Consider the following 25837-nt stretch of genomic DNA (forward strand, 5'->3'; position numbering starts at 1 on the left):
TCTGAACCCGTCTTCCCTGCTAGCTTGGGACTTCAGAACCCTGCCTTGTTGAGCCAGATATGGTAAACTGCTGCAACACAGACTCAGGGTCTGAACTATGCCCCCAAAGCTGCAGACTTAACTGAAAACAGCTTAGCAAGTGTTCCTGTCTCCAACTCCCAGTGGGATCCAAACCCCAAATAAATCCATTTTACTCTGTATAAAGCTTGTACAGAGTAAACTCATAAATTGTTCACCCTCTATAACACTGATAGAGAGATATGAACAACTGTTTGCTCCCCCAGGTATTAATTGCTTACTCTGGGTTAATTAATAAGCAAAGGTGATTTTTATTAAGTATAAAAAGTAGGTTTTAAGTGGTTCCAAGTAATAACAGACAGAACAAAGTAAGGTTTCAGAGTAGCAGCCGTGTTAGTCTGTATCCGCAAAAAGAAAAGGAGTACATGTGGCACCGTAGAGACTAACAAATTTATTTGAGCATAAACTGTCATGAGCTACAGCTCACTTCATCGGATGAAGTGAGCTGTAGCTCACGACAGTTTATGCTCAAATAAATTTGTTAGTCTCTACGGTGCCACATGTACTCCTTTTCTTAGAACAAAGTAAGTTACCAAGCAAAATAAAACAAAACACCTAAGTTTAAGCCTAATACCTTTAAGAAACTGAATACAGATAAATCTAACCCTCAGATTTTCCAATAAGCTCCTTTCACAGACTAGCCTCCCTTTAGTCTGGGCCCAATCCTTTCCCCTAGTACAGTCCTTGTTCCAGCTCAGGTGGTAGCTTGGGGATTTCTCATGACTGCAGCCCTCTTTGTTCTGTTCCACCCCCTTATACAGGTTTGGCACAAGGTGGGAATCTTTTGTCTCTCTGGGTCCCCATCCCTCCTTCTAAATGGAAAAGCACCAGATTTAAGGTGGATTCCAGTACCAGGTGACATGATCACATGTCCTTTGAGATCCCAAGCCTTTATTCTTCCTGGCCTGACTCACAGGAAGGCTTACAAGTAAACAGCCATTTACAACAAATTGTCCTAGTTGATGGCAGCCATCAAGATTCCAAACCACCATTAATAGCCCACACTTTGCACAATTACAATAGGACCTCAGTTATATTTTATATTTCTAGTTTCAGATACAAGAATGATACCTTTATACAAATAGGATGACCACACTCAGTAGATTATAAACTGTGTAATGAAACCTTACAAGAGACCTTTTGCATGAAGCATATTCCGGTTATATTATATTCTCACTCATTAGCATATTTTCATAAAATCATATGGAGCGCAATGTCACAACGTCATTTATGCCATGCATTTTGGTTACTCTTGTTTCATCTTGAAGCACAGTGTAATTATGGAAAGAAATAATATAATTGTAATGGTTAAAGATCGTATTGGTATAGGGCTGACAACTTTTATATGAAATTTCAGTTCATTGGGGGAGTTAGTGTCTTCGATGTCTTTGATTTCAAGTCACAGAGTTGTTTTTACTTATTGAATTTCCAGCATTTTCACACTTGGATATTACAAGAGAATGGTAAAACTTTAAATCCATACATTTTCTAATATAGGTGATTGGAAAAAGAGTTCCCGGAATAGAATTAAACAGAAAATTGAACTTCCCCAGTGCGATCACCAGGAAATGTGTTAGCTTACCTAGGCTTGTGGAGAGAGCACTCGTAAAGCAATTTTACTTCCTTCTGGATGGGTTTCTGAAGCATACCTAACCAAGGGTATGTTACAATATCTATAGTGAAAACAAGTACAAACAGTTTCCATTTTTTCTCACACCCGCCCTTTTTAAAGCTAGCATGGGTACAAAGCAAAACTATAAATGGAACTTTTCAGCAATACAGGAATTAAAGCAAAATATAGACACAAAAAAACTCACTTTGGTACATAATGATCTTTGGACTAATTGTATTGCAGTAATGAAAGTGCACAAGACTTTTTTGCACTATATTCTGGCCCAGCATGGCCATTTTCCTCTAAGGAGTGGTTAATTCTACCCAAAACAAGGCTTCTGATAGAATTTTTGATGTGCCCATAAGTATGTTCAGCAGTGCTATCAGGCATATATGTAGTTACTGTATTAAAACAGGCAGCATCTACATTACCTGTGCAAGTACAAAATAGAAAGAGAACCCATTGTGTGTTCTATACTCCTGTCTGGGAACATTATAAATTTAAAAGGATAATGCTCTACTAAATCAGTGTTTTTAAATGATAGGTTACACTTAATTTCCTTTTAGTATTTCTCCTTTTTACAGTGTTTTATGCTAAAAAACCTGACTTGAAACTTCCTAAGTAAGCTTTCCTTGTTCTGTTTAATATTAACATATACGTTCAAAAAATTGGGCATTTGCTAGGTTTTATTGTGTGTGTTATGCAAAGATGGAGCCACTACTTGATTTTTAGATAGTCAGATACTAACTCTTTTGCTGAAATTGCATATGCTGAAATTAGAACAGTGAGAGCATTTTAAAACAGAAAAGGTGTAGTGTGACAGTTCAGAAATATATTTATATTCATAAGTGTGGCACAGAAATGTGCTCATTAAACTCTTAATTATTATGAAATAACTTTGAAGCTATTCCTCTGTGACACATCGCACGGAGGCCACACAAGAACAATAAGAGATTCTTCCAGTCCTCTGAATACTTGTAATGTAAGCCAGGAGAGCTTGCCTTTGCTTAAATACTGCAGAACACTTTTTTCCCTTTTCCCTTGAGAGAATCCACTTTCCTGATCACCTATCTAGCCATATGCCCTAGCTTTTGCCAGAAACGAATAGCACTGTCACTGCCAGCTAAAATTACTTGTTCTCTGAGAAAAGAATTATGGTAGGATTGTTTTAAATCCACTATATTGGAAAGATAAGATCTTCATTCACCCATTACACTGAAATATCTTTTCCTTGAAATTCAGATTGGAAACTTTTTAAAGAATTGAATTTGGTCCAAATTTTCAAAGGTGTTCTGTGCTGGTTAACATACATCTAATTTTTTTATACTTGTTCTCTTTCCAAATCTTTTCCCAGCTTGTTCCTGCTCTGATTCATATTGTAAAGTATAACAAATTAAAAATGTATAAAGAAAACATGTTTTCTACTCATATTTTGCAAAAGTTAAAATACAAACAAAATACAGTTTGGAGATATTCTAGTACTTTATGGTGACCATGTGCTTTTTTCTCTTGTTTTGGCAGCAGCAGGATGGAACTGAAAGGAGGAAATACACTGACTAATGCACCAGAGTGAGATTGATTCCTGCATTGTGATCTTTACATACCTGGACCATGCATTTGCTCCTTGGTTTCTTGCTTTAAGAACCCGTGCAGTGATTGTGAAGCTGTTGGGAAGCCATGGCATTCTTTACTCCGTGGAAACTCTCTTCTCAGAAACTTGGGTTTTTTCTGGTGACTTTTGGCTTTATTTGGGGAATGATGCTTCTGCATTTTACTATTCAACAGCGAGCTCAACATGAAAGTAGTTCAGTGCTTCGTGAGCAAATATTGGATCTCAGCAAAAGATATATCAAAGCATTGGCAGAAGAAAATAGAAATGTGGTTGATGGGCCTTATGTTGGGACGATGACAGCATATGGTGAGTGCATATTCTAGAATACCTAAAAGCTTCCTAGAAAATGCTGGTTAATTGCTGTATATACTCATTCATTAGCCCGTTTGTTTATAAGCCAAACCCCCCACCCCCACGAGGGTAGGTAAAAATAGTAAAAACTGTGTGGCCCATTCATAAGCCGACCCTATATTTCAGAGGTTGGCAAACTTTGCCTCCGTATATTTCAGAGGTTGGCAAACTTTGGCTCCCAGGCCTGCTGGCGGGTCGGGACATTTTGTTTACCTGGAGCGTTCACAGGCATGGAGCCCCTCAGCTCCCTGTGGCCGCGGTTCACCGTTCCCAGCCAATGGGAGCTGCGGGAAGCCACTTCCTGCAGCTCCCATTAGCTGGGAACAGCAAACCACTGCCACAGGGAACTGAGGGGCTGCGTGCCTGCAGACACTCCAGGTAAACAAAACGATAATGTATTAGATATTCAATTCAATGATTTCATAGTTTAAAATCATCAAAGTTTAGTGTAGACCCATTTATAAGCTGATCTCCGCTCTTTGATGCATCATTTTTTTACCAAAAATATTCGGCTTATGAATGAGTATATACGATAATTTGTTTTCTCAACATTAATTATGGCTCAAAGTGACCTCATAATGCAGCCCAATTGACCAAGCTGTATACTGGTAATCTCCCCATGGAGAGTGGGAGGAAATTCTCCACCCACAAAGTGTGGAGGAGCAGTAGAGCCATTCTGCTGTAGGTTGAAATAGTGCCCTGTGGCTTCTTCAGTCCACTGTTCATTCTCTTCCATGGTCTTAATTACTGATCTACCAGTCCTGTCCCTTAAGCCTCTAGGGCTCAAAGCCCCAGCAGAGTAGGGTTCTGTGGTGCTGAATCCATACTTAAAATCCCCCAAATCCAGCCTTCCCTTTCCTCAGTGGAACTGTACAATTACTGTTAAGAATGGATGGTTGTGGAGGGAAATGCACATTTAATTCTGTAACTGTAATATTTGTATTCAAGTTAAGCAGTAAACATTTGCCTTCATTATGGAAACTTCAGAACTACTTTGATTCTGTTTTAAAATAATTTTCTGAACTAATTAAGGTTAATGGGTTTTCTGGTCACAATCTGTCCAACAGACAGAATATAACCAGTCATCAATAGGAACAATCAAATCTTCAGACTACAATCAAGTCATTCTCTCACAAATCCCCAACTACATTACGATCTCCTAGTTTAGTCTGCACTTTCTATATTCAGGGACAGCTCTGCCTCTGTGGTTTGAATGTGATGCTTCAGTTTTTTTTCTAGTCTTACAGAAAAATTCCAAGCTAAGATTATTAATAGCTGGCAGTGACCAAAGCGGTTCCAGCCCTTCCACTGGCTAAGAACCAAAGTTTGTTCTTCAGCCTTGCCAGAGAGATTCTTCTCAAAATGGCCTGGTTTCAGTTCACATTATTCTTTTTTGTTGAAAAATGAATTGGAGAATCGGAAAACTCAGAACTGAGAACACACATGGAAAAGTCTCAGTGATACAGCGGGAAGGTGCTGGAGTTTGAAACATGCCTAAGAATCGCAAAGAAGTGTTGTCTTAGAAACACCATAAAAAATGATCACCAGAATGTATCATACTTTTGTGATGATAAATATGAAGTTACAGCAGCTGCGTTTGTACTAGAAAGGATGCAAACAACAGAGCTAGATCACGTGTATGTTGCCCCAACATTCAGCAATACTGGGCTGGAGAAAGTGTGTGAATGTGCCAATATCTGGTATGACGCTGCACATAGACCCAGCTTAATTCAGGGAAGTAATTCTATTTATGGGAAAAGCCCAAAGTTATGTACCCGGACAGTAAATTACTTATTTTGCTTCGGTGGAGAAAAGAAAAACCTTCTATTGATATGGTGATGTCATATGGTACACTCATCCAACAATGGTTCTGAAGCTTGCTTCCATAACATTGTACTGGGAGATGGAAGGGGCCCATCATTAGAGCTGTGATCACTACCCTCACTGGCTAAGAAAGCAGGGTTGGGTGCCTTGGCAGTTGCATTTTTTGCATCGGGTAGGGCTGTCCTCAGACTAGTGCTTCACACATAGGCGCCGACTTCCCTGTGGGTGCTCGACCCCTGCACCCCCTGGCCCCACCCCTTCCCTAATGTTCCCAGCCCTGCCCCCATTCCACCCCCTTTCCCCAAGTCTCCCCCCGCCCTGCCTCTTCTCCGCCTCCTGCCTTGAGCGTGCCGCATCCCCGCTCCTCCCCCCCCTTCCCGGAAAGTCCTAAGTGCTGCCAAACAGCTGCTGGAAGGCAGAAAGCGCTGGGAGGGATGGAGAGGAGCGGGGATGCAGTGTGCTGGAGGACGGGGGAGAAGGAGGCGAGGGGGGGAGCTTGGCTGCTGGTGGGTGCAGAGCACCTCCTAATTTTTCCCCATGGGTGCTCCAGCCCCAGTGCACCCACGGAGTCGGCGCCTATGCCTTCACCCACTCCCCACAGCAGGGAGAGGAGGACGCCTCTTGCCATTTCTACAACAAAATGGCAGATGAAATTCAGTGCTGATCAATGCAAAGTAATACACAGTAGAAAAATAATCCGACCTAAACTTACAAAGTGATGGGGTCTAAATCAGCTGTTACTACTCAAGAAAGAGATCTTGGAGTCGTCCTGGATAGTTCACTGAAAACATCTGCTCAGTGTGCACTGGTAGTCAAAGAAAAAAAACTAACAGTGTTAGGAACCATTAGGAAGGAGAGCTAATAAAATGGAAAGTATCATAATGACACTATTTAAGGACATAAGAACTGCCATACTGGGATCACACCAGTGGTCCACCTATCTCCATATCCTGTCTCTAACAGTGGCTGGTACCCGATGCTTCAGAGGGAATGAACAAAACAGGGTAAGTTCAAGCTATCCATCCCTTATCATCCATCAGGCAGCTGGAGGTTTAGGGACACTCGGAACATGGAGTTCCACCCCGACCATCTTGGCTAATAGCTATTGATTATACTTACTTATCCTCCATGAATTTATCTAATTCTTTTTTTAATCCAGTTATACTTTTAGCCCCACAATATTCAAAGGTTCCACAGGTTGTGTGAAGTAGTAAAAACTTCCTTTTTGTTTGTTTCAAACTTGCTGCCTGTTAATTTCATCAGCTGTTATGTGAAGGGGTAAATAACACTTGTTCACTTTCTCCATGCCATTTGTACGAACTTCGCTAGTGCTTTTTATGTAGCCTTTTGTAAAACTAGGCAAATATCTAGATGAGTTGGTGTACCCCCCGAAAGACCCTGGTTGAGAACCACTGACATAGTTGCATTATGATATTTTCTGTCATGTTATCTAACCCTTCCCTAATCATTCCTAATGTTCTGTTAGCTTTTTTGACTGCTGCTGCACATTGAGCAGATGTTTTCAGAGAACTATCCACAGTGACTCCAAGATCTTTTTGTTGTGTGGTAACAGCTAATTTAGACCTCCATAATTTTGTATGTGTAGCTGGCGTTATTTTTTCTAATGCCTATGGTATGCCCAGGCCTTGAATAATGCAGGCAGTTCTGGTCACCACATCCCAAAAGAGAGATTAGAATCAGAAATGGTTCAGAGAAGGGCAATGTATGGGTGTGAAATTGCTGTGAATTTTGCACTGTCCAAAATCCAAACTCATTTACATCATGCTCTTCAGAGACCATCTTGAACCCAGTATGATTTAGTCCATTGCCAATTTTTACTACAGGTTCCCAGTACTTATTTCTACTGTGACTGTGATTATCTATATATTGTTATCTCTGTTTAAAATCTGTCATTGCCATTTACTGAGAAACTTGATCTGTTAGTTTGGATGTGTGAAGTGATTCAAGAGACGCTGCATAAAAAAATAATCAAAAACTTGACAATTTCTTGTGTGTGTTTTCTGATCTTTTCCATTTCAGTTCTGATTTTTGCTGAATCTTAATAAAATTACATTTCCTAAAACAGTTTTAAAAAGTAAAATCAGGTATTTAGTCCTAAATTTAATCATGCATTTCTCTGAATCTTTTACCTACTATTGACAGCACTTATATATGGTAAGTTTCACTGTTTCCTTTGTCCCATGTTTGTGTGGGTCTTTAAAAAGAAACAGAGGAGAAATAAAGATTATTTTTTTTAAATAGGGAAAAATCTGTAAAAACTCAGATATTGGCAAGGGCTCCACATGGGCATATTATCAAACTCTTGCTTTAAAAAAAAAAAGGGGGGGGGGGAGAATGCTAGACTTCAGGTTGATGCTGTCCCTTTAAATCTGATGTAACTGTGTGTTCCTGGCATAGGTATTTTCAGCTTGCTTTCTTTGCCACTTATTGTGATGGAGAGTAGTCTTCCTTTTAGGCTATCTCAGTTTAATTGCTAATTAGTCATTGAGATGATTTCCCCTTTAACATTTTATCAAACAGAAATCTTACTGGTATTTTTTCTAGACCTGTACAAGGAAGTTACGATGCCCTAGGTTAGGGCTGCACGCTCATGAGTTAGGAGCTGTTCATTTTTTTTTTTGGTATCCTCTTTCACTTCAGTGTGTGGAATGAAAGCACCTCTTTACAGCAGATGCCAGAGATGCTGGGAGGGCATGCAGTTTCTATTACTGCTTTGTTTCTTCTGAGAAGATTCTGGTGTTTCTGTGAATGCGTTTTCTTGTGAGGTTGAGGTCACCATCCCCTAGGCAGCTGACTGTTATATTGCTATGTGGCTTAGATAACAACTAGCCCTTATTCTGTGATTTTTTTTATTTGTGTCTGACAGCCTTCAGACATAACAACTTGTACTGTGATCCAATTAAATATCACCAGCTAAGCAGAGTTGAGTTAGGTTGTATGGAAGACCGCCCACAAAGAAAGCCCATGTATCTGCAAAGAATGGTGATGTTTATTCATTAGACGGTGCTCTTCCCTTTGAATCAGTTCATAGCCAATGTCCCATCATTAAGTAAGGGTGCTGTAGCCTCAGCTGATCTGCAAAACATAAAAGGTCACCTGTCATCAGAGGTTTCATAGCATCTTTTGTAAAATTAGGGTTGAGTTAATGTGCTCTAGCCAAAATTCAAATACATGGGATGTCATTAGCTAAATTCCCCTGCAGTTTCACTTGCCTATGATTCATTTCCTGTTGTACATACAGATGTGGAGTTATAAGATACACTATCACAGAGGTCAGGTACTGTAGCAGAAACAGCTACAACTCAGTGATGTGACACATGATCTGTCTCTAATCCTAACTAACTTCACAGAAAACAAACTTATTGTTTTCATTTAAGAAAAGAGAGTGAGATCCTTAGCTAAACAGGTGCTATGTAAGTGCAAAGTAACAATACATTTTTAAAAAAAATTATACTTTGCAGCTCACACATCTTATGTGCAAATTAGGGATTTTGGATGAAGGATTAAGATGTTTGCAATAAAGTATTTTCAGTGACAGCATGACTGGTGCTCTGTTTAAAGAATAATGTCCATAAGAATAATGCCATACTTGAGTTGGGTGTTCATTGGGCAGTGCATTGAATTGGGTCTCAAACTTTTAATATACATAACTATTTGATTTGAAGGCCAAATCCTTTGTTAATGGTCAGTATTTATCACAGTAGTCAGAAGATGTTGATCCACTATTCGATGAAAGCCTCCCAAAACTGTTACCATGTTTCTCAAGCCTCAGCCTTTAATAGCCATTGAACAATCACAATGCTCCTGATGTCTGCTCTGAAAGATTATTTCTAGTTTTCTTAGTTTTGAGTATTTTTAACTGTTTTCTTAATCCTGCATTTGTTTTGTCTACTTGTGAAAATAATCAGTCCATTTTAATTTTCACACAGCAACATTTTTTTAACAGATTTATATATTTCCTCTATATTATACCCGATTTCTAGACATGGGCCTCTTTTAACTTTGGTCTGTTGTGTACTTTTCTTTTTAAACATTAGAATAGTATAAATGGTGGGTGAGCAAATTCCTTGTTTTCATCACATCAAATAGGCACATATTCTTAGCTTCCCCTCCTACTTTTTAATTTGCACTCAAGTGATAATTTTCAGGTGCTTGCCTGTTTCCCTGCTCAGCAATCTGCTTCAATTAGTGCAGTTGGCAGCACTGTAGAAGGCCCTTTTTTTGTGTTACTCATCTCACTGTATTTTGTACACTGCCGCACTGTAGGCAACGTTATTGTTTTTTAATCTTTAGTTCAACTACCTTATTTCTGGTTTTACTCCTTCGGCATTGTGCTTTTGTGCAGGTTCCTTACTCTCCTTTTTCCTTTCAATCTGATATTAGTGGCAATGGCCTCTGGAGCCCTGCCTTTAAATTACATTCATGGAACTGCTTAACATATTCATTGTAACTGTTTAAATGTTAGGTTTCAGAGTAGCAGCCGTGTTAGTCTGTATTGGCAAAAAGAAAAGGAGTACTTGTGGCACCTTAGAGACTAACAAATTTATTAGAGCATAAGCTTTCATGAGCTACAGCTCACTTCCACCAAATGCATCGCCACAAGTACTCCTTTTCTATTTTCTCTACCTAACTCTTCTGAGTCACTGTCATTCCTCTTGAACATGGAAATCTAATTAGTCTATGATGTCACCAATGGCATAATACTAAAACCCTGACTTTAGTGGGAGAGAATGCTAGACTATCAGTGTTACATTTAATTATCAAGAAGCTTTACATATGAAATATTCCTTAGCAAAGTTATGTAGGGGAACAGAATTTCAGTAAGTTCTCACGAGTTATGTTTTAAAATGAGGTGTTTCTGATTACCATCTTGCTTCCATAATTTCACTCCTCTCTGCTTTATTATCAGGCATGACTTTAACAGCCAATATCATGGGAACTGTTAGGCTTAAAGGTTAATTCTTTTATGCTGTTTAAAAGCTGGGGTTTCAAAATTTTAGGTGGCACATTATGTGAACTGTTTTCTAGCTTTAGAAATTTCAGAGAGATTAATGGGAAGGCAGAGAACCTGAAGGCAACAGTAATAAGAACATGCATTTACAGAGGCTAACAATGTGCTCAACGTGATGGTTCCAAGACACTTAAATGTTTTAATATCAGCAATCATCCCTAGCCCTCTGTCACAGTTCAGGGCAACTGCATCTCTATTCCTCTTCTGTGGTCCAGCAAGGGCACCTCCTTTAGGCTTTATTCTCCTCTGGCTTTCTCCTTTCTTGAGTGGAATACCCTTCTGACTGGGGTATTCCAGGTTGCACGGACCCCTGGCTATACTGTGACATTCAAGGCAGAGACTCTGCCTAAGTAGGCCTGCTTAGTTTCTCTTCAGAGGCTAGTAATAGAGTAATTGCCCACCATTATAAGGTACCACACAGCATTTTGTATGCAAACCAATTTAAAATCATAACAGAGAAAACACATTTAAAAACAATTAAGCCCCTCTCCCCCACGCATGCTAATAAGCTTACTAGAGATCATTCCAACCCTAACATGGGCTCTAGCAGGAGCAGTCTTTTAAAACCCTGTCCAAGGGGTTTCCTCGTGGTTTGAAGTTCGTTACAGCTTCAGCTCAGACCAAGCACAGTGTCTTCCCTAAGGATTGGAGCCCTCCATGGACCTGTCCATTTGCATGAACAGGAAGAAGGCCCTGAGTTTGTTTAAAACCAGGCTATTTACCCAAAAATCCTTTATCTGTTGGTTCCTGGAGAATTCAGTTTGAACTATTATATACAAACCTCTCCAGGAGGTGGCTTCAAAGGGCTAATAATGGAAGGAATTACATTAGCATCCCTCTGATCTTAGAGAAGTTGCATGTGATTCTGTAATAAATACATACACAACTGCATTTTTTAATACAATTGACCCCAAAGGTACTAATTCTAGTTCAGTAATGTTCCAGTTAATACAGTAAAATTTATCTTAACTTCCTAAGGTTTGTTCTGGATATTGCAGGATATTGTCAGTTTGTCACATCCTCTACCTATAAAAAGTACTTAATGGTAATCAAGAATTGAATTGGTCCAAAATCCAGAGCTTGCTATATCAGTGCCAAAAATGCATTGCTACTCTGGACAACTGACACCTTCAGATCTTTTATGTTGCATGTCTTGTAAATGGAGCTCCAATCCTATACAGCAGTGTTTCTCAACCTGGGGGTCATGGGATGGGTTTAGGGAGGTTGCAAGCAGGGACAGCATTACGGGTAGGAAGCAGGGCAACTACTTGGAGTCCCATGCCAAAGGGGGCCCTGGGAAGTGAATGTGCGTGTTTCAGCTGTGCGCCCTGCAGGGATGCTGAAGCCCTGTGGCCCAAGCTGAAGGTAAGGGGTTGCAAGTTTTTCTAGTGGGGGGGAGGGTATTATATTTTGTCTTAAGTCCAAAGGGGGTCACCAGCTCAAAAAGGTTGAAAAAGCACAGCATTTCCAGACAGGTTGGACAGAGCTGTAAGAAACTGGACCTTAAAATCAGGTTAACTATTTCATCTTTTTCTGTCACTCTGCTCCAATATGACACTTTGTTTGTTTTTTAAAATTTTCAATGATTAACATTTATATAAAATGCTTTACAATATGGTATGTATATATATTGACACGTATTTCAAAATGAGTAATGTATATAATTTATTTATTTAGTACTCTTTGTGCTTTCACTTGTTATGGTCTTGGGAAGGTAAAGAAAACAGTGCCAATGAAGGAAGATATACATAGTTGGAGTATCCTTAAAATAGGTGTAATTCATTTTCTTTTCAGGTAGCTTTCCTTAACTTTAAACTTAACAGCCTTTCCACATACATTTTCTCTTGTTTGCACAAATATTTAAAAACTCATTAGAAACACTAAAAACCATATGACAAAACTAAACCCAGGGTAAAGCAAGTGAATCTCTGCTTATAAATTATAATAGAAAATTCTACCACATGTCAGATTACAGATCAGAAAACCATTTGATTTTAAAGTTATAAAAAGAAGATAATCACACATCTTAAACCTATTTTTGCATAATTAACAGCGTAATGGTAACATCTGTTGAATAGTTGTAAATTCTTGATAGTGGCATAAATAGGCAAATTCCAGTACATTCAAAGTTTAGGCCAGCACTGTAATCCTTGTATAATTATGTCCTTTTCTCCCCTTTCCCACATTGTCATGAGTTAAAGACAGTCTGTCAACTTTTCTATAAAGTTTTCTGAATTCTGAATTTTTATTTGTTGTTCATTAATCAACTTCCTCATATTTTTCCTATGTTGTTTTGCATAATATGCAGATTCCCCCCCCCCCCCCCCCCCACACACCCTACTTGCATCCAATGGCTCTGGTGAGATGGTGACAGATAGGATCACTAGCTGGCATGAGGAAAACCACAAGTAGTATATAACATTATTGGTGTATGGCATAAAAGTCAGAATTTGCACAATCAGGAAGCCAGATGTATAGTGCCTTACCAAATTCACAGCCATGAAAAATGCGTCACTAACCATGAAATCTGGTACATCTCCAACCCTGCCCCCCCAAAGTCTGGTCTTTTGTGTGCTTTTACCCCATACTATACAGATTTAATAGAATCATAAAATATCAGGGTTGGAAGGAACCTCAGGAGGTTATCTAGTCCACCCCCTGCTCAAAGTAGGACCACTCCCCAACTAAATCATCCCAGCCAGGGCTTTGTCAAGCCTGACCTTAAAAACCTCGAAGGAAGGAGATTCCACCACCTCCTTAGGTAACGCATTCCAGTGCTTCACCACCCTCCTAATGAAAAAGTTTTTCCTAATATCCAACATAAACCTCCCCCGTTGCAACTTGAGACCATTCATGGGGGAGACCAGCGTCCTGACCCAAAAGGGAATTGCAGGGTGTTGCAAGGTTATTTGGGGGGTTGAAGTATTGCCACCCTTACTTCTGTGCTGCCTTCAGAGCTGGGCAGCTAGAGCGCAGCGGCTGTTGGCCAGACGCCCAGCTCTGAAGGCAGCGCCCCACCAGCAGCAGCACAGAAGTAAGGGTGGCAATACCATACTAGGGCACCCATACTTCTGCTCTGCTGCCTTCAGAGCTGGGCGGCCAGAGAGTAGCGGCTACTGACTGAAGGCCCAGCTCTGCAGGCAGCAGCGCAGAAGTAAGGGTGGCAATACCAATCATGCCATCCTTACTTCTGCACTGCTGCTGGCAGCAGCTCTTCCTTCCATCAGCAGCAGTGCAGAAGTATGGATGGCAGTACCACAACCGCCCCGCCTCTCCCCATACACACGCACACACTAACCTTGCGGACCTCCGCCCAGCACCACACACACTCAACTCCTTTTTGTGTCAGGACCCCCACAATTACAACACCATGAAACTTAAGATTTAAATAGCTGAAATAATGAAATTTATGATTTTAAAAATCCTATCTCTGAGAAATTGACCAAAATGGACTGTGAATTTGGTAGGGCCCTAATGATGTAACAGTGTGAAAGTTGATTGCTGGCTTTGCTCAGTCTGAATGAGAACTGAGCCCTGTTTATAGGGATGGAATATTTTTCATTCACTGGAACATCGCATAGACTGTCATTTCATGGTACACAAACCTGAAGCTAAATCTCTTTATGGAAGCACTTGAGTGTAATATAAGGATTTGGGTACTATGCTTTTCAATCAAGGAGAATAGTTTCCTTGCTTACAAATAAAAAGTGTAAAATAACTTGTTCCTGATGATTTACATGTCAAAATAAGCACTGAATGTTAAATTCTAGATGCTGCTTGCAGAGTTTCTGTAGCCAGTGTTACAAAGGAGGAATCATTTATCACTTTTAACAGTTTAATTTGTGCTGCAGTCAGGATTGTCAATTTTGACTGGTTTTAAAACAAGAACTCACAATTTCATTGGCATACACAGGATAACTGGTTAGAAGTGTGTGTATATTGCCCACCCTATTATCATAATATTGAATAGAAGTGTGTGTGTGTGTGTGTGTGTGTGTGTGTGTGTGTGTATTACCTGCATATATCACCACATAAGCAGATGTATAATACAAGTGTGTATATACATACACAGATACAGCATGTGTAAATGTATATGGATACAGTTTTATCTTAATTATAAAGAGACAAATAGATATCCACTTATTTAAATTATAGAAATTCCATGTTGTGATCTGTTTCTTACAATGTGCTTCACAAAATAGTTATATCGTTATATAGACCAGTTCTGTGAGCAGAGCAGCTTATATCTGAATTTGGAAAAAATGGAAAAATAGTTCTTACATAGGGTAATTGTTCATGAATGAGATTTTCCTGAGTGCTAATATTTAATTCTAGTCTAGTTTTTATATCTTGATTAATTTAATTCTCGTCCATGATGATCATAAATAGTACCTGAGCTATCAACTAGTTTTATATGTAAATTATTCTAGGACTGTCAAGCGATTAAAAAAAAATTAATTGCAATTAATTGTGCTGTTAATAATAGAATACATTTATTTAAATATTTTTGGATGTTTACATTTTCAAATATATTGATTTTAATTATAACAGAGTATACAAAGTGCTCACTTTATATTTATTTTTGATTACAAATATTTGCACTGTAAAAAACCAAAGAAATAGTATTTTTCAATTCCACAATTACAAGTATTGTAGTGCAGTTTCTTTATCATGAAAGTTGAACTTACAAATGTAGAATTATGTACAAAAGAAACCAGCATTCAAAAATAAAACCGTGTAAAACTTTAGCGCCTATGAGTCCATTCCGTCCTATTTCTTGTTCAGTCAATCACTCAAACCCATTTGTTTACATTTGCAAAAGATAATGCTGTCTGCTTCTTGTTTATAATGCCACCTGAAAGTGAGAACAGGCATTTACGTGGCACTGTTGTAGCTGGCATTGCAAAATATTTACGTGCCAGGTGCACTAAAGATTCATATATCCCTTCATGCTTCAGCCATCATTCGAGAGGACATGCATCCATGCTAATGATGGATTCTGCTCAATAATGATCCAAAGCAGTGCGAACCAACACATGTTCGTTTTCATCATCTGAGTCAGATGCTACCGGCAGAAGGTTGATTTTCTTTTTTGGTGGTTTGGATTTTGTAGTTTCCACATTGGTGAGTTGCTCTTTTAAGATTTCTGAAAGCATGTGCCACATCTCGTCCCTCTCAGATTTTGGAAGGCACTTCAGATTTTTAAACCTTGGGTCAAGTGTTGTATCTATCTGTAGAAATTTAACGCTGGTACCCTTTTTGTATTTTGTCACATCTGCTGTGAAAGTGTTCTTAAAACGAACAACATGTGCTGTGTCATAATCAGAGACTCCTATAACATGAAATATATGGCAGAATGTGGATAAAATAGAGCAAGAGACATACAATTCTCCCCCAAGGAGTTCAATCATAAATTTAACTAATGTATTATTTTTTTAACGAGCGTCATCAGCATGGAAGCATGTCCTCTGGAATGGTGGCCGAAGCACGAAGGAGCATATCAATGTTTAGCATATCTGGTACATAAATATCTTGCAATACCAGCTACAAAAGTGCCATGTGAACACCTGTTTTCACTATCAAGTGACATTGTAGATAAAAAGTGCGCAGCATTATCTTCCATAAATGTAGACAAATTTGTTTGACTTAGCGATTGGCTGAACAAGAAGTGGGACTGAGTGGACTTGTAGGCTCTAAAGTTTTACATTGTTTTGTTTTTGAGTGCAGTTATGTAACAAAAAAAAATCTACATTTGTAAGTTGCACTTTCATGATGAAGAGATTGCACTACAGTACTTGGATAAGGTAAAGAAAAATACTATTTCTTTTATCATTTTTACAGTGAAAATATTTATAATAAAAAATAATATAAAGTGAGCACAGTACACTTTGTATTCTCTGTTTTAATTGAAATTAATAGATTTGAAAATGTAGAAAAACATCAACAAATATTTAATACATTTCATTTGGTATTGTGTTTAACTGTGTGATTAAAGCTGCGATTAATCATGATTAATTTTTTTAATTGGGATTAATTTTTTTGAGTTAATTGCGTGAATTAACTGCGATTAATCAACAACCCTAATATATTCTTATGATGAGAGGACCTCCACAACAAAGATTTCTAAATACAATCTGATTTCTCCCAAAATTTTAAGAGAGTTGCTGTGGCTGAGGTGGGACCTGTAATGGTGAAATGGTATCTGATCCCAGCTGGGCTGCAGGGTAGTATTTGCATTAGCTTCTCTTTTTTTATTTGATCGATATGAGGTGTCAGTGATGAGTGTCTGATGTGTCGATATGGTATCCAGTGTGATGTTACATGGTTTGTTTTTCATTTATTATAGATCTAAAGAAAACTCTTGCAGTCTTACTGGATAATATCTTGGAACGTATTGGCAAGCTAGAGTCCAAGGTGGAGAACCTTGTAATTAATGGCACCGGAGCAAACTCTACCAACAGTACCGCCACTGCTGCTCCCAGCTTAGGAACAGTTGAAAAGCTTAACGTAGCAGGTAGGTGTGAAAGCGGTTTAGAATTTCAACTCTATTTTATTGTGTAAAGACACAGTAATACTGATACCCTTTAGTTGAAAGCACTACGTGTTATGAGCTCTTCAGAAACAAGATGGCAAAACTGATTAATTGCTTTTCATTTGGGGAAACCAAAAGTAAAAACCAAACCAGTGTCATAAAAAGATACAGATCCTTAGATTCATAGATACTAAGGTCAGAAGGGACCATTATGATCATCTAGTCTGACTTCCTGCACAACGCAGGCCACAGAATCTCACCCACCCACTCCAGCGAAAAACCTCTCACCTATGTCTGAACTATTGAAGTCCTCAAATCGTGGTTTAAAGACTTTAAGGAGCAGAGAATCCTCCAGCAAGTGACCCCTCCCCCATACTACAGAGGAAAGCGAAAAACCTCCAGGGCCTCTTCCAATCTGCCCTGGAGGAAAATTCCTTCCCGACCCCAAATATGGTGATCAGCTAAACCCTGAGCATACGGGCAAGATCCACCAGCCAGATACTATAGAAAATTCTTTCCTGGGTAAGAGATCCCACCCCATCTAACATCCCATCACAGGCCATTGGGCCTATTTACCATGAATATTTAAAGATCAATTAATTACCAAAATTATGTTATCCTATCATACCATCTCCTCCATAAACTTATCGAGTTTAATCTTAAAGCCAGATAGATCTTTTGCCCCCACTGCTTCCCTTGGAAGACTATTCCAAAACTTCACTCTTCTGATGGTTAGAAACCTTCATCTAATTTCAAGTCTAAACTTCCCAATGACCAGTTTATATCCATTTGTTCTTGTGTCCACATTGGTACTGAGCTTAAATAATTCCTCTCCCTCTCTGATATTTATCCCTCTGATATATTTATAGAGAGCAATCATATCTCCCCTTAACCTTCTTTTAGTTAGGCTAAACAAGCCAACCTCCTTGAGTCTCCTTTCATAAGACAAGTTTTCCATTCCTCGGATCATCCTAGTAGCCCTTCTCTATACCTGTTCCAGTTTGAATTCATCCTTCTTAAACATGGGAGACCAGAACTGCACACAGTATTCCAGATGAGGTCTCACCAGTGCTTTGTTTTACGGTACTAAAACCTCCTTATCTCTACTGGAAATACCTCTCCTGATACATGCCATGACCGCATTAGCTTTTTTCACGGCGTGTGGTCCCCTTCTCGTGGAGTGGAAAATTAGCTGCTACGCAAGCTTCACACTACATAACACGTTTGTCAGCCTCGGCTGAAAGAGGCTTATGAATAGGGAATGGACTAGTTTGAGTGCAGTGTTTCAGACAAGGACTGAAGTATAATAGCAGACTGGAATCGGGGTTTTGAAAGCCATATTGTTAGATTTGAAACTGTTTTAATCCTTCATACCAATTTAACACATCTTCACAGTATATAGGGACAGGTTTGGGAGAGGAGGTAGCACATTAACATTTTGTCACAATCTCAAAAAGTTTGATTACTTGGTTTTGTGTAAATCTGTCCTTGTGCATTTTGTCTGTCCTTTAACAGATTTTAATGGTGCAGCCAATACCTATCCAAATAAGCAATAAAGCAGACATTTTAATAACTCATAATTACATCTTGGTTGATGCTGAGGTTGTGGTGTAAGACTCTCCTTCCCTGTTATGTCCAGTAGTTCCTGTGATTTGACAAGGAAATCACATAGTACGCAATCCTGTTTGTTAGAATAGATAGTCTTTAGTTTAAATGTGTCATAGTTAGAATAAAATGTCATTTGAAAAGTTCTCTTACTAATTTTATTTTTGTTGAATTGACATTTTTTGTTCACATTATTGCCTGTCAGTGTATTTAAGGCATGTAGTGCAGTGGCAGCAGTAAGTCTCTGGGACCTGTGTATCCATATAGGGCTTTACTCTTTCAGCAGTCCTGCACTAAATGCTGCACGCACTTGACCCACCAGCCAGATATTGCTATCCCCCATTCCCTGTCTGCCTCTGGTGCTGGTGGGCCCAAGCAGATATTGAGTGCTCTTGTTTGTTTGGAAGTTAGTGCTTCAGCCCCACAACCAGGTTTTCCAGTCCAGGGAGGGGATCATAGCCAGACTGTGCATAGCCAAAAGAACATAAGAACAGCCATACTGGGTCAGACCAAAGGTCCATCTAGTCCAGTATCCTGTCTTCTGACAGTGGCCAATGCCAAGTGCTCCAGAACAGTTAATCATCAAGTGATCCATCCTGTTGCCCATTTCCAAAGCTGGTGAGTGAGGGGCAGAGGGAGGCCAGGAATTTCAGCAGCCTGAATTTCAGCAGCCTTGTTAACACCCGGATTTTGTACCAGTATAATATTTCAGATAGGCGTGTGATTTTTGTACCCAAATAAAGTGGTACAACCCTTAGTATGGATGCAGTGGTATCAGTATAATGTTGCCTTATATTGGTGTAGTTTATTCTCCTTCCCTATGATAATGGCTATGCTGATAGAAGACATCTTTATAGTAATATAACTGTGTCCATACTAGGTGCTGTACCGCTTTAATTAAGCCAGTATAGTTAAAAGGCAGGTCTTCACTACCCGCCGGATCGGCAGGTAGTGATGGATCCATCGGGGATCGATTTATCGTGTCTTGTCTAGACGCAATAAATTGATCCCTGAACATGCTCCCCGTTGACTCTGGAACTCCAGATTGCGAGAGGCAGAAGCGGAGTCGATGGGGGAGTGACAGCTGTCAACTCGCCGCCGTCCTCACGGCCACGAAGATACACCGACTTCAGCTATGCTATTTGCGTAGCTGAAGTTGCGTATCTTAGGTCGACCCCCTGCCCCCAGTGTAGACCAGGGCCAAGCAATACAACCTTTATGTGTAACCAAGGCCTAAATTGGGCTGCAGGCAAAGAGGGAGGGAGTGATTGTGGGTATGCAGAGAATGAGTGCTTAGATACTATGGTAAAGTGGGCCATATAATACCTGGATAGATAATTAGGAAAGAAGAACTTAGTCATGGATGGAGAAGGAGTTGAGTGGGACCCTGCTCATATTACTTTGTGTAGTTCCCTGGGAAATTTCACCAGCATATAATGATGGCTGGTTAAACATGACCCTAAAATCTTGGGTGCAGTTAAATAATTTTGACCCTCAGGACCAAGTAAAGTTTTCTGCCCAGCTTTGATATGCTGTCTAATGTAAATCAGTAATGCTCAGTAGTATCAGTTTCTTTCCTGTTATGAAATTGAATTCACAATTAAAAATAAGATGCTGTAACAAGGCACTTTTAGGAGAATGTGGCATTTCCCGGTTGTTAAATTGAAATGGCAGTCACTTGAAACATACTGCCATCACGGCTGCTACTCTGAAACCTGCCATTACTCAGTAACACACTGCCTCTGTCTTACTGCTGAAGATAATTGTGTATAGCGTGGCAGGAATAATAGTGCTACAGTACCATTTTTATTATTCTTCTGGGGCATTTACTTTTACATTATCAATTTCTAGATTACTTAACCTTGCCTCTTATTAGGTGCATGAATCAGAGGTTAAGATGTACCCTGCTGAAATTATACTTTTCTGACTTAATTGTTGTTGCTCTGCTTTTGGAGAAAAAAACTGAAATAATAAAGACAAATCACCAGTCAAGATTTTATTCCTTAAAAGATCCTTACAGTTTGACCGATTTTCACAGGTTTTTATATTGCCTACTTAGGATGTTTTATTATTTCACTCAAGCAGGGCTCTAAGCACCTTGGTGAGAGAAGATTTATTCACATAATTCCTTTTTCCCCCTCATAACATATTCCTAGAAGCAAGGAAAGAGTTTCCTATGGAGTTCCTTTGGGTGACTGGCAAATAGGAAAAAAAAACTGTCTTAAGTTTCTAATGAACTTTGAACTGTTCTTTTCCTTGTTTGTGCATCTGCAATTCCAATGCAAGAAATGACTAACAAATTCTCACCAAGGCAGTATCAAATACAGCATCCAAATACAGCATTGGACAGGAGTGTCATATGGCTTTCACTGCTAACATTAGTCAAAGGCTTGTGCAAAGGTAGTGGAGGAATTTCACAATTGCCATAAAGAGCCTTCTCCTTTAAATTTTAATTCAATACCAGCCATAGATTTTTAAAGGCAGGGAGGACCATAACGATCATCTAATCTGGCCACCTACATAACACGGGCCGTAAAGATTAACTCAGCAATTCCTATGGTGGATGGAGTTATTCTGCCCATTTTTTTCTGGGTTTTATCCCTTTCACAGTTCTAGCTATCTGTAGGCTCAATTTCAAAATGAAATATTTATCATTCTGTGCTAGCTTTCACAACTGCTCCGTACACTGTATTTGTACAGCTGTTCCTATGGTGAACTTGTTCTGTGGCAAAGAAAAAGACTTCAGTCTCCTTTGGGCTTTCAGCTTTCATTGTCAGTAAATTATCTTTTTAAATTTAAAAGTCTGGGCTAAATTCTGCAGTCTTCAGTAGGAACTGGGTGGGGTAGGTGGGGCTTTTGTTTAAGGGCCAAATAATTTGTCCTTCTGGTGCCTCTTTGGGTACTTCTGAATTCTCAGCTAGCATCAGGGCAGTACAGAACAGGTGAGTGTAATAAGGTTGTTTGAGACTAACGGCATGTCCACATGTACAGCACTGCAGCTGAAGAGATGTAACCGTTCTATGTGGAGATGCTCTATGCCGGCGGGACAGAGTTCTCCTGTCAGCATAATAAAACCACCTCTGTAAATGGCAGAAGCTCTGTCAGTGGAAGAAGCTCTTCCACCAACATAGCACTGTGCACACAAGTGTCTATGTTGGTGTAATTTATGTCCCCTGAAGGGGTGGTTTATTCACACCTCGAGTGACATAAGTTACATAATGGCAAAGGCTATGTCTACATTACAGCCTATGTCGGCATGTCTTAAGTTGCTCAGGGATATGAATAAACCACTTCCTGAGTGACATAAATTACACCAACATAAGCGCTTGTGTGCACAGCACTATGTTGGCAGGAGAACTTCTCCAGCCCACATAGCTTCTGCCGTTCACAGAGGTGATTTTATTAGGCTGACGGGAGAGCTCTCTCCTGCCGGCATAGAGCGTCTTCACCAGATGTGCTGCAGCGGCGCAGCTGAATTGGTACAGTTGTGCTGCTGCAGGACTGTACATGTAGACATGACTTTAATCTCATGTTATTGCATGTTAAGAGGTCTATTGCCAGCCATTTCAAGCTAGGAGTTGGTTGGGTTGAATGTGAGGTATTTGGGTTTTTTGGGTTTTTTTTTTTTTTTGTTTGTTTTTTAAACCAGAAATACTCTTCCTTCCAGAAGGCAGTTTTCTAGCTGTAGTGAAGTTAAGAAGCCATCCAAATGTAGAACAGCACCCTGATAAAATAAACGTGTGTTTTGTTGGGAGAATGGTTTATCCTCTGTTAAGCAAACATCATGATTACAGTATCAACCAGAGCTTTAATCTTATCTGTAATGTTTCAGCCTCATTTGTTTTAAGTGTTGCATCTGATTTTAGAGAAATGGGAAAACTTGAAAGTTGTCAATTATTGTTTTAAAGCAAAACATTTTGTTTCCTAGGGATTTGTTCATTTTATTATAATGTATATGTACTAGGGCTGTCAAGCGATTTAAAAAAAAAATTAATTGCGCGATTAATCACACTGTTAATAATAGAACACCACTTACTTAGATATTTTTGGATGTTTTCTACGTTTTCAAATATATTGATTTCAATTACAACACAGAATACAAAGTGTACAGTGCTCACTTTATATTTATTTTTGATTACAAATATTTGCACTTTAAAACAAAAAAAATAGTATATTTCAATTCACCTAATAAAAGTAATGTAGTGCAATCTCTTTATAATGAAAGTTGAACTTAGAAATGTAGAATTATGAACAAAAAAAACTGCATTCAAAAATAAAACAATGTAAAACTTTAGAACCTATAAGTCCACTGAGTCCTACTTCAGCCAATCACTCAGACAAACAAGTTTGGTTACAATTTGCAGGATATAATGCTGCCCACGTCTCGTTTACAATGTGACCTGAAACTGCGTCCATGCTGATGACGGGTTCTGCTCAATAACGATCCAAAGCAGAGCAGACCGATGCATGTTCATTTTCATCATCCGAGTCAGATGCCACCAGCAACCAGCAGGTTGATTTTTTGGTGGTTTGAGTTCTGTAGTTTCTGCCTTGGGGTGTTGCGCTTTTAAGACATCTGAAAGCATTCTCCACACCTCATTCCTCTCAGATTTTGGACAGCACTTCCGATTCTTAAAGCTTGGGTTGAGTGCTGTATCTATCCTTAGGAATCTCACGTTGGTGAGATTTGCGTTTTGCAAAATCTGCTGTGAAAGTATTCTTAAAACAAACATGTGCTGGGTCATCATCCCAGACTGCTATAATGTGAAATATATGGCAGAATATGGGACAAACAGAACAGGAGACATACAGTTCTCCCCCAAGGAGTACAGTCACAAATTTAATGGACGCATTATTTTTTTAACGAGCATCATCAGCATGGACGCATGTCCTCTGGAATGGTGGCCAAAGCATGAAGGGGCATATGAATGTTTAGCATATCTGGCATACAAATACCTTGCAACGCCAGCTACAAAGGTGCCATGTGATCGCCCGTTCTCACCTTCAGGTGACATTGTAAACAAGACGTGGGCAGCAGTAACTCCCGTAAATGTAAATAAACATGTTTGTCTTAGCAATTGGTTGAACAAGAAGTAGGACTCAAGGCTCTAAAGTTTTACATTGTTTTGTTTTTGAGTGCAGTTATATAACAAAAAACCCCCCTACATTTGTAAAAAGAAAAGGAGTACTTGTGGCACCTTAGAGACTAACAAATTCATTAGAGCATAAGCTTTCGTGAGCTACAGCTCACTTCATCGGATGCATTTGGTGGAAAATGCAAAAAAAAAAAAAAAAAAAGTTTTTTTTTTTCCACCAAATGCATCCGATGAAGTGAGTATTCCTTTTCTTTTTGCGAATACAGACTAACACGGCTGCTACTCTGAAACCTACATTTGTAAGTTACACTTTCACGATAAAGGGATTGCACTACAGTACTTGTATGAGATGAACTGAAAAATACTATTTCTTTTGTTTCATTTTTATAGTGCAAATATTTGTAATAAAAATAATATAAAGTGAGCACTGTACACTTTATATTCTGTGTTGTAATAGAAATCAATATATTTAAAAATGCAGAAACACATCCAAAATATTTAATACATTTCAATTTGTATTCTATTGTTTAACAGAGGCATTAATCGTGATTAATTTTTTTAATTGCAGTTAATTTTTTGAGTTAATCACGAGTTAACTGTGGTTAATCAGCAGCCCTAAATATGTACCTATTAGCTCCAAAAATAAAGATATTTCCATTGCTTTCTTTGTAATATATTATCTTTGGAATCTTTTGGTTATTCAGCTATTTCCATGCTGGGTAATTACAAGAAAGTAAACACACAAGGTTTACCATTTTTCTGTTTTCTGTACTACAGTGTCTGTGACAGCTTTGGACAGACAGTTCATGAAATCCTGCTGTTAGAGTAACTAACAAGAACAATAGTAATTTCAACATTTTCAGTCTAGACTATTATAGGTATCTCTTGAGACCACATCACCACAATAGTTAATGATTTATTAATATTATTTTAAGTTCTATTTAATATATTATTTTGATGCTGCTTTTGAGCTCTTGAGGTAAGTTAAATTTCAGCAGACTGAAACATTTATAATTCAAAAAATAATTATAAAATGCTGAATTCGCTTTTTTTTTTTTTTTAATGTTGAGCAATGCAGCAGTCTGGCTTCACTGGTATGCTATGCAGATGGTATCCACTTAGACTGTCACAGTAAATTAAGGCCTTAATCCTGGAATCTGACCCATGCAGGTAGATCCCTTCTCCTGTGCAATGTAATTCATTGAAGTAAGTGGAGCTCCATGCAGGCATAAGGTCCGGTCACAAAGGAGACTACAACATATACAATTGACATCTGTTCTTTAATCTATAATATGTAGCAGAGAGATTAACAATGTTGGGATCTGTATTATTTTATTTCTTCAATCAAAATGTCAGTCTGTTTTACTGATTTTTGTATATTGAGATTAATATGTACAGTTGTGATACCTGAGCAAGTATAGGAGTTGTTACCTCAGTTTCCCTAGAAACCAGTCCAGGGTTACACTTATATTGGTTTTATTAAATGCCACTATTGGATGAAACAGAAAAGGGATGGATCTTATTCATGCACGCACACATTCATCGCCTTCATACCCTCATGGACCCACACACTCATGCAGGTGGAGAGTTACCGGAGACAGCAGAGGAAGTCGAAGCATTGTAGATCTGGTGTGTCCGCCTGCGGTCAAGGATCCAGGCCGGCAAGCAGGTCAAGAAGCAGGGGGCTTGTGTGCATCCCTTCTTCTTTTTGCTGGAACTGGGTGGTTCCTGTCACATACACTGAGTTTTTCCTTCTGTGTCTATCACCGAGAAGCATTCCCAGACGTTGTTCCTTTCATGCATACCAGGTTCTTCTTTCCTTTACAGCACCCCATGATTGCTTTCTCAGGGCAGATTACATCAGACACACCTGTCTCCGGGCTCTTTTCTCCTTGCAGTTCCTCTCCGCCCAGTCCCACATACACTCCCTTGTTCACACTCCCTCATCTCCCCCACACACTCCCTTGTTCATACTCTCCCTGATCACGTGATGAAATGTTACAACGCTTGGGGGTTATACAAGTGGTAACTGAAAAGGTTACAAAGCTTGCAAAAGATATAAAATTTAAAAGGCTATGCTAACAATGACTAAAAG

At 39.1% G+C, this 25837-nt stretch overlaps 1 protein-coding gene across 4 annotated transcripts in view; it reads left to right on the forward strand.

Annotated features, from left to right (window-relative positions):
• The window catches only part of MGAT5 (alpha-1,6-mannosylglycoprotein 6-beta-N-acetylglucosaminyltransferase), a 251743-nt gene that overhangs the window by 65486 nt on the left and 160420 nt on the right, over positions 1-25837 (forward strand). For all 4 annotated transcript variants that reach the window (XM_043505031.1, XM_043505030.1, XM_043505033.1 and 1 more), the window contains 2 exons: positions 3212-3608; positions 16856-17023. In XM_043505031.1, the coding sequence (XP_043360966.1) occupies positions 3368-3608; positions 16856-17023 (409 nt within the window). In that variant the 5' untranslated portion in view covers positions 3212-3367. The remainder of the gene's footprint in view (positions 1-3211; positions 3609-16855; positions 17024-25837) is intronic.

Source organism: Dermochelys coriacea, chromosome 11, assembly GCF_009764565.3.
Source record: "Dermochelys coriacea isolate rDerCor1 chromosome 11, rDerCor1.pri.v4, whole genome shotgun sequence".
In the NCBI taxonomy this organism is placed as follows: Eukaryota; Metazoa; Chordata; order Testudines; family Dermochelyidae; genus Dermochelys; species Dermochelys coriacea.